General features: G+C 45.6%; 1 protein-coding gene across 2 annotated transcripts; it reads left to right on the top strand.

The window, feature by feature from the left end:
* AGTR2 (angiotensin II receptor type 2) lies at positions 1 to 9,326 on the top strand. Of its 2 annotated transcripts, XM_038415919.2 has the most exons (3): positions 1 to 455; positions 4,995 to 5,201; positions 7,668 to 9,326. In XM_038415919.2, the coding sequence occupies exon 3, from the start codon at positions 7,743 to 7,745 to the stop codon at positions 8,868 to 8,870; it is 1,128 nt and encodes a 375-aa protein (XP_038271847.1). In that variant the 5' UTR covers positions 1 to 455; positions 4,995 to 5,201; positions 7,668 to 7,742; the 3' UTR covers positions 8,871 to 9,326. The 2 variants fall into 2 exon arrangements, with proteins under 2 accessions (XP_038271847.1, XP_038271846.1); XM_038415918.2 differs by lacking the exon at positions 1 to 455 and having other exon boundaries at positions 2,145 to 5,201.
* The last annotated feature ends 656 nt before the right edge of the window (positions 9,327 to 9,982 follow it).

The raw sequence follows: 9,982 nt of genomic DNA, 5'->3' as shown, positions 1-9,982 counted from the left end.
AGCCTGCAGGGGACCGTGGGTACGTCCTCGCGTTGCTAGCCTGTACCGCTGCGTCTGTGCTTCTGTTTTTCACTCTGCTGCCATCACGTCTCAGATTGCCAGGTTGACCTGTTCTGGGATAAGCCAATGGTGAGGTTTAGGCATTCCCAGAGGTATTGGTAGGGCATACACAGCAAGTATCCATGAGGAACTGAAAAGGATCTGGAGAAGAAAACACTGTTTATATTTCAATCTAAACAACAATTTGGTCTCAGCATCATGAAAAATAAACTTTCACACGCTACTGATTTTTTTTCTTCGTTACAAAGCCTATCAGATGTTTGAACAAGTAGGGCAAAGGCGCTGTCAGAAGTGGTTATGTACAGTGCAGCTGGAAGCAAGCATTATGGCTGCGGGGCGACGTTCTCTCCACTCCTGTCCAGGAGCAGACGAGCACAGGGCTATTGATCAATGAGGTGGGCTTGCGAAAACGTGCAATTTTTCTCATGTGTGCTAGGCACATGGTGTCAGCTGCAGCTCTGAAAAGAATCGCGTTTGTGTTGTGCACATGTGCCAGGCGCTCTCTATGGAGGTGTTCGGTTCTAATTATCAAATAGAGAGCACGGAGTGCATAGTAAAATGTAACTCGTTACGGCTTTCAAAAAGTTGTTCCTCCTTGTAGTCTGGAGCATCGTGATATGAGCTAGGTGAAAGCTTCCATTGTCAATGGTTTCTAATTACATGGCGCCTTCTAAACAAATTGTGGACAATTTTCTGTTTTAAATTTTTTTTCAGATTTAATTTTTTTTTAAATTTTAAACCTGAACATTTTTAGACTTTTTTTTCTTTTGTAATTTTTGTTTCTGCCTCTTATCCCCTGATCTTTTCCAGTGGCTAAAGAGAAAGAAGGGGAGGTGGAAAATCCCCCAAACTGAATTGAAAACATTTTTATTTTTTTGTTTTGAAAACAAATTGTTTTTCATCACTCATTGAAAAATTTTGAAACTTCCCATGAAGAATTTCAAGAGAACAAGGTTAAGATTTAAGGTTGTTTTTTTTTAACACTCCCTCCCCCTCCCCCCAACATACCATTTTTCAGCTGGCTCTGATTCTGATTTACAGTCCACAAATTTTAGAGATGGTCCTGTGCTAGTGGGGATGTGTGGGTGGGGGAGTTACCCTCCCTCTAGGGTGAATTCTATATCTTCCTGAAAGATGCGTGTGATGCTCTGGATTGAGGATTGCAGCTGTACTGTTTATCTGCCCTCGGCACATGGTTTCACTGGGATGCTCAACTGTTTTCATTACATACGTTGATCCCCAGAGCAGTGTCACAGTTGTATCGGTAGATTTTAAATCCTGGGCACGAACGTCAGTCGTTCTGTCCATGAAGCACTGGCTTAGGTGCGCTGCAGTGAAAAGAAGAAATAAGGGAGTTTCGCTGCTTTTCAGTCGTGTTGTTTTGTGCGGTAAGGGCCAGGTTTTACTACACGTTGAATCAAAAGCAAGTCTGCCAAGCAGTGTGCTTGATTTGCTTTCTAAGGAATGGGATGTTTGTGCAAGGAGCCAGCACTGGAAACTGATATCCCCAGAGAGATCCCACAGGAATCCTTCGCCGCAGGCTCCACTTCGAGTGAGAGGCCAGGTCAGTCTCCAGGGCCCATTCAGCCCCAAGAGTTTCTGCAGAGGGGTTTTTAACAGCAGTCGCTGGATTTCTGAGCAGATGTTAACTGCCATCAGGAAAGCATGGTGTGGCGTCTCCCCTCCCCTGTTCTCTTGAACAGGTCCCTTCCGTGTCGCTTGGCTCGAGAGGCTCCCCTGGTCTCTAAGGGCACATGCATGGGAGATACCGTTTGCCCTACTCAGCTACCCCCACAGAAGGGAGGAGAGCCCTGGGCCACTGGGACTGGAGCCCAGGTCTCCAGCTCTTCGTGGCTATTGCATAGATCAGCGGTTCTCAAATTTTTGCAACCCAAGGACCCCCATTTTGATTTAAATTTTTTCATGGACCCCTCCCCCCCAAGCCAGCTTCTAATTTTCCCCAGAGGTGCTCAACCCCCACTCATCCCCCAGACCTCTTCCCCACTCCACCCCTTCCCTCAAGGCCCTGCCCCTCCTCTTCTCTGCCTCTTCCCCTAAGCATGCTACATCCCCGCCCTCCCAGCACCTTCTGCATGCCGCTGAACAGCTGCTCTGCAGCATGCAGGAGGCACTTGGAGGGAGTGGGAGGAGTTGATCAGTGGGCTGACAGCCTCTGATATGACTCGCGGACCCTCTGGAGTACTCTCGCAGACCCCAGTTTGAGAACCGCTGGCATAGATGGTCTGTTTTCAAGAAGGCTGCGAGTCATCAAGCCGAGCGGCCAATAACGCTGCATATGAAGCATTGCAAACTCTGCTCTGCACGTGGCTTATGAAACCCAGATCCCGGCAGGCCCTTTTCCCCTACGGATTGTTCCTTGCAATATGGGCTGTAGCTCGCAGTCCTGCCAGGGAAGGCACCTGACTGGACTGGCTCTGGGTAATGTATTGAAGTGGAGGAGAGCTGCAGGCTTAGACGCGATGAGAATAAAACCAATGTCCTGCTGGCTGCTGAAAGCGTTCAGGGCTAGAGGTGGGCAGGCCAGTGCAGACACCTGTATCTGATCACCAGTTGCCTCCCTCTCCTTTCTATACTCCGGTAACAACGTGTCCAACCCCTACACAGGGCAGCAGTCGTGGCTTGAACAGATCAGCACTTGTGCACCCCCTGCCGCCCAGTGCACCTGTGGATCCAGGCTCTACTGGGGGTGTGTGCAGGTGTGTGCTTAATCTGTTACAAGGGGCAGAGCCCAATCCCATTTGGATTGGCAGAAGACTCTTTCCCTTCCCTCTCACACAGCTTGCTCCAGCCTGGTCTCTGCTCCAAGAGCTGACCCTAGCTGGCTCCCCCGGCAGTGGGAAGCGTGGATGCTGGTTGTTAAGGCACTAGGTTGGCATTCAGGAGCTGCGTGAGCATGTGACACACCGGTAAAGGGTCAGAGCTGAGCCCAGGATGACAATTCAGTTGCATGGCAACAGCCGAGGTTTTTTGTGTGTGTTCTATGCTGGAGGAAAACCAGAACGTTTCAGCCTTCTTCCCCGGGCTGGACTTGTCGATGTCCGTTTTCGGATGGATAGTGGAGCTGGTGACTTGGGGAGAGGGGTGGTCAGAGCACTCCCCTGGCATTTGGAAGACCAGGCTGTAGTCCCTGATTTGGAGTGAGCTGACTCTGAATTAGGCGGAGCAGGGACTCAAAGTTCCCAGTCGCAGCCAGTGCCCTAGCCAGGAGATAGAGTACGAGAGAGACTCTCTCTCCCCTTTCTGATGAAAATGTGATCAAAAGTGATATGTCTCCACGACCTGGTTAGGCTGTGAGGGAACAGCAGAGGGCCATTCCCACCAGCTCTGTAAAGGGTGTTGTGTTTGTGATCTGGTCCTAGCAAGAAAGGCTGATCTAGCAGGCAGGGCACTAACAAACCTGGCTTCAATTCCCGGCTCAGGCTGCGTGTGGGCCCGAGGCAGGTCTGGCTGTGCCTCAGGGCTCGGCAGTGCAGTGGGACGGGAGTGCTGCCCTGCCTGCCAGGTGACTACAGTAATGGCCACGAGTGTGTGGCTCACGTAAGTGCCTGAGAGAAGGGGCTAGAGAACAGCCCCAAGTCTCCAGAACCCCGAAGTCACCAGAAGGGGGGGGGCAGCTTCCTGCAGCTGTCCCCCCGAGTGCCGCTTCTCGGGGGGTGGTATTTGATCGTTACTGCTGAGGGCTGAGTAATGTCCGGGTCGTGGCAGGCAGTGGGCAGGATCTGGAGGGTGGCCTGGACCTTCTGCTTGCCGGTTGCAAAGGCTGTAGTGGGCTGCTGGGCAGGTCTGAAGGAGCCGGTGCTCCGGAGCCAGTGGTCTATGCGGAGCAGCAAGAGGCTCGTAGAAGTGCTGGCTGTGGGGGCTGTGTAGTGCAGGCCGCGTGCAATGAGGGAAGCTACAGCAGGAGGAGCATGGAGCATTTGAGGCAGAGACGAGCTTTCTGCCCTCTGGGCACATTTAAAGGCAATGTTCAGCATTGGGCCAGACGATTCCCAGTGCCTGAGAGGGCAGCTGCGATTAGTCACTGGCAGCCTGCAGTGAGCAAACCCAGGAGCCATTGGCTGGTGGGCATTGCCCTGAGCCTGGGGTGCGCTCTGCACGGCAAGTGTCCCTTCTCGTTGGGAGGAGCGGCACATGGCCCAGTGGAGGCGCTAGAGGAAAGCAGACTTCTAACAGCACAAAATGTTTGCAGCACTTGGGAATGTTTAGCTTGCACCAATCCTCTTGCACAAGTGTCTTCAACTAAATAACATACAAGTAAAAGAAGCACGAAATGGGAATGATGGGGAAGCACATTCATGTACACAATTTGCTGTGAGTTATGTCTGGGTTTGAACGTGCAGGCTTACAGCTCTGCTGTGCTTTTAGACAATGGGCTTGTTGCTTTACCTCGAAGCATGATTCTTCTCTCTGCTCTGGGATTTGCTCTGCTGCAGACTTAGACTCTTGTGCATCATCTCACAAGCAATGTACCTGTTTTAAGACACTTGGGTAATGTATGTCCATACTGTGTATCAGAAGGCAGCAGCCCTCCGAGTTTTTCCTTCATTTACAAAGTAAATATTTTCCCCCTGTGAGCCCTCCTCAGAATGTCCCCTGCTGCTTCCCACAGTCTACATTACCTTCTGCACATTTTACTCCCTTTGTTGACTTTCCTTTTTCTTTAATTAGCACAAATATCTACTGCTCTCTTGGATTTGTTGTCAGACTGAGAATCCTTTAAAGAAAGTGGGATTTCCCCCCTGAAAACCATTAACTACAGAGTGTATGTGTACTTCGCTAGTATAAGGAACCCACTATCTATGCTAGCAAAACAGCTCAATATGTTTATGCAAATTTCATTTTGTTCTTGTTTCTCTCCTTTTCTGATTCACTGTGTGTACTCACACGATCTTGGATGGGGGATTCGCAATCAGTTTTGCTGCCAAAAAAAAAAATCAACAAACTGGCAAGTGTTCATATTTCAGTCCTGGAGTTATGTAGGTTAAAGTCTCCTGGTGCAGACAACAGAATGTATCGGAAAGAAAGCAGAGAGCTGGAGATGTTGCCTGCTAGAAGGAAAGTGGAATAAGGGACCACGTTATTCTATATCTATCTCCAGCTTGAGTTCTGACACTTTTAAGGTAAGTGGAAGTCGCTTCTTGATTACTTGTTTATTTACTGTAAAAAAAATTTGTTAAAAATACATTGCTTTACCTACAATGATGCGATGTGTCATGCTGCTTTAAATGGAAGCATAGCAAAAATAAGTAGAATACTTTACAAAAAATAAAATACAATGAAAATAAAAAATCTGAAATGAATCATTTAAGAGCAGACAGCTGGGCATGTAGAAACAGCTGGTGCTAATTCATGATAATTTATCTAAACGTAAACATAAAACAGTCCTGCTGACAGTAAATCAAACAGATAAGACTTCATGACTCTATTTCCAACACTTAAATCGGTTTCAAGATACAGTAGGCGTGAGAAAAAGATGATCTATACAGTTAAAAACCAAACCAGACCCCTCACCATGGTGGAGGAACTGTTTAATAGTACACTGGATCTTAAACTCAGTTTATGTGACTTTAAGTGAAGAAGCATTCATCTGCTGCCAATTTAATTCTTATTACATTATGATAACCATGTATTTAAAAGTTTGTTTTACCAGATTTTTCTAGGGAGTGTATTATTTATTGTAGTATTAAAATATTTTGTGCAAACCATACATGATCATGCATGAGAAGAATTGACTAAAGTTGTTAGAATGAGAGAAAATACTGATTTCTGAGTAGCAACCGTGTTAGTCTGTATTCGCAAAAAAGAAAAGGAGTACTTGTGGCACCTTAGAGACTAACAAATTTATTTGAGCATAAGCTTTCGTGAGCTACAGCTCCCTTCATCGGATGCATTCAGTGGATGCATCCGATGAAGGGAGCTGTAGCTCACGAAAGCTTATGCTCAAATAAATTTGTTAGTCTCTAAGGTGCCACAAGTACTCCTTTTCTTTTTTAGAAAATACTGAGACTTTTTGAGGCTGTCATTCACCCTTGGTTAAATAAAACAGCATTGTTAGGGATAGACCCTGCAGCCCTTACCCCATCAAAATTCCAGGTGTCTTACAGAGACCCTGGCTAAGTCTGAAATGGCTGCATTTATATCTTGCAAGGATTTTTAGTAGCATAAATATAAATAGTTCCATGAGTATTTAAACAAACAGCAAGTGTAGTTTTATCTTACTGACAAATAATGGAATGTCATGATGACGTCCTTTTTATTGGTTAAACTCTTACATAAGAATGGTCATACTGGGTCAGACCAAAGGTCCATCTAGCCCAGTATCCTGTCTTTCGACAGTGGCCAGTGCCAGGTGCCTCAGAGGGAATTAACAGAACAGGTAATCACCAAGTGATCCATCCCCTGTCACCCATTCCCAGCTTCTAACTATCAGAGGCTAGGGACACCATCCCTGGCCATCCTGGCTAATAGCCATTGATGGATCTATCCTCCATGAACATATCTAGTTCTTTTTTGAACCCTGTTATAGTCTTGGCCTTCGCAACATCCTCTGGCAAGGAGTTCCACAGGTTGACTGTGTGTTATGTACAAAAATATTTCCTTTTGTTTGTTTTAAACCTGCTGTCTATTAATTTCATTTGGTGACCCCTAGTTCTTGTGTTATGAGAAGGAGTAAATAACACTTCCTTATTTACTATCTCCACACCAGTCATGATTTTATAGACCTGAATCCCCCCTTAGTCGTCTCTTTTCCGAGCTGAAAAGTCCCAGTCTTATTAATCTCTCCTCATACAGAAGCCGTTCCATACCCCTAATCATTTTTGCTGCCCTTTTCTGAACCTTTTCCAAGTCCAAAATACAAAGTGATTAATGCTCTGCTGGGTGTGCAGATGGAATAAACGTTGAATTGAAATTTCACATGAAGTAGGTCCCCGAAAGATGTGTGACCGAGGTCTGTCTTTTATTCCTATATTCATGGCTGTGTGTTGTAGTTGCTCCTACATTGTATTACTGAACTGAAGGCCAGTCCTGCTCCCACTAAAGTCCACTGACTAAACTCCCACTGACTTCACTTGGAGCAGGAGCAGGCCCTTGCTTCCCTGACACGTTCTTCTCTTCCACTGAATACACAGCGCGGGGAGTGCACTAGTCATTGTGTGCCATTTGCAAGCCTCTGTGCCTTAATTGCCCACTCCATGAAATGGAGCTAATCCTCACCTCACTTGTGAGGTAGTTGGGAGGCGAGATGAATGTTTGTAAAGCTCTGTGAGCGCTTTGCGTGGACATGCAAAGAATGATTGTTTTCTGTCAGCTGTGAGAAAGATGGGAAACAGGATGAGCACGTGGAGAAAAGGATCAGGAGAAGCCCAGCCTGGGCCTTGTCCAGAATCAATGGGCTTTCCCTTCTGCCCACAGCAAGAACCTCAGAAAAAACCCAGAACCTCAGCCCTTTGCTCGTTCTAATTAGGATGTACCATCACCTCTCTCTGGTGCTAATTGCACCCTGTCATTGGGATAGAAGCTCTGAGAATAGCAATAGTGATTTTGTTGGCTACATGTGGCTCTAACACTTATTTTATAATCTGCAGGGGAACAATGTGGTGATAAAGGTGTCTCTAGCACAAGAATTTCCAGCAGTGAATATCTCCTCGCCAATATCCAAGATGTACAGTAATTACTCCAGGCTCAACACTACGGAAGAAACACTTCAAGATGTACATTACTCTGCTACAAACGTATCAACTGAGCAGATGTCTCCCTCCCCCTGTCCACTTCTATATTCAGATTATCAATTTACACTGATTCCGGTGCTCTACTGCGTTATCTTTATCCTCGGGCTTGCTGGCAACAGTGTGGTGGTCGTGGTACTCTGTTGCCATCACGGCCCTAAAACAGTTGCTAATATTTACATTTTCAATCTGGCCATGGCCGATTTGTTGTGCCTAGCCACACTTCCCCTTTGGTCAGCCTATTATGCCTATGGATACAACTGGCTTTTTGGATCTGTGATGTGCAAAATTTCAAGTTCCGTTCTGTCTCTGAACATGTTTGCAAGTATATTTTTCATCACGTGCATGAGCATGGACCGGTACTGGGCTATTGTCTATCCTATTCGATCGCAAAGGAGAACACTGCAACAAGCTTCGTTGATAGCATTACTTGTTTGGGGCCTAGCTTGTTTGTCTTCCCTGCCAACATTTTATTTCCGTGACATGTACTTCATTGAAAGCTTGGGGGTGAATGCTTGCATTATGGCTTTTCCTTATGAGAAGTATGCAAAGTGGTCTGCTGGAACAGCCTTAATGAAAAACACTCTTGGCTTTTTGATTCCTTTAATTGTCATAGCCACATGCTACGTGTGGATCTGGATGCACTTAATGAAAGCACAGGAATTTAGGAAAAACAAACAAAAAAGAGACAAAGTCTTGAAGCTGGTGGCTGCAGTTGTTGTGGCTTTCTTAATTTGCTGGCTTCCGTTCCACATTTTAACCTTTTTGGATGCCCTGGCTCGGATGAACATCATTAATGACTGTGACATTACAACAGCCATTGACACTACTTTGCCTTTTGGCATCTGCCTGGGATTTGCAAACAGCTGCATCAACCCTTTGTTGTACTGTTTCATAGGACACCAGTTCCAAGAGAAGCTCCAACATCTGTTTAAGCTGCGAGTCAATCAGTTTAACAGCACCAGACAAAGCTCTTCTTCAAGAAAAGGGAGTTACCTTAAAGAGGCTGAGACCCCTGGGGACTGTAACAAAGAAAGACTGAACTGTAAACCAACACTGTAGGTAGCAAAGAGGGTTTCTTTGGGGCATGTAGGCGCTCTGAATGCCACAACACTGTCCTCTTTTTTTCCTCCATTTTCCAGATTTTCTGGTACAAAATGTTCAAAGGAGAATTTATTTGAATGTACCTAGTCATCTACTTTACCTGCCTTTTGGCAAACAGCAATGACTGACTAGAATTTTTACATAAAGTGTAATGTATATAAAATCAACTTATACGTGACAGTTTAAAACATAAGATTGTATGTAGCTGGGGGCACGTGAATGCTGTTTAATACGACATAGGAAAGGGTGACCAAAAATAATGCTAATAAAAGACTGTGCAATAAAGAAAACTGTGAATATCACACCCCTCATTAAAATCTCTTCCTGAAGGAAATCGTTTGGCATGACAAAAACCTGTCAACCATGCTGTAAAATAAGTAAAATACAGATATTACTGTACCTGTTGGTAAGAAAGGATTTTGTTCTGTATTTCATTTAGTGAAAGTATTTGATTAAGAGATCAGATTATTCATGTACTCTGAAAGAACCCTCCCCCCAACATTTTGAAAACACTGGACTTATTTCCTGTTTGTTTGGTTCTGGGACCATTGCAGCAAATAGACAGGTTTCAGAGTAGCAGCCGTGTTAGTCTGTATTCGCAAAAAGAAAAGGAGTACTTGTGGCAGCTTCGAGACTAACAAATTTATTAGAGCATAAGCTTTCGCGAGCTACAGCTCACTTCATCGGATGCATTTGGTGGAAAAAACAGAGGGGAGATTGATATACACACACAGAGAACATGAAACAATGGGTTTATCCCCCACGAACATGATACAGTTGTGTGGTGACCTAGAATCCTATTTTCGACATCTCCGACTCAAGGAATATTTCCAACACACCTCTGACCAACATATTAACCCACAGAGACCTTCCTGCCAACACTACAAAAAGGAGAATTCTGGGTGGACTCCTCCTGAAGGTCGAAACAGCAGCCTGGACTTCTACATAGAGTGCTTCCGCCGACGTGCACGAGCTGAAATTGTAGAAAAGCAGCATCACTTGCCCCATAACCTCAGCCGTGCAGAACACAGTGCCATCCACAGCCTCAGAAACAACTCTGACATCATAAT

The sequence above is a fragment of the Dermochelys coriacea genome, chromosome 9, assembly GCF_009764565.3.
Source record: "Dermochelys coriacea isolate rDerCor1 chromosome 9, rDerCor1.pri.v4, whole genome shotgun sequence".
Taxonomy (NCBI): Eukaryota; Metazoa; Chordata; order Testudines; family Dermochelyidae; genus Dermochelys; species Dermochelys coriacea.
This window is presented reverse-complemented; position numbering and strand designations above follow the sequence as displayed.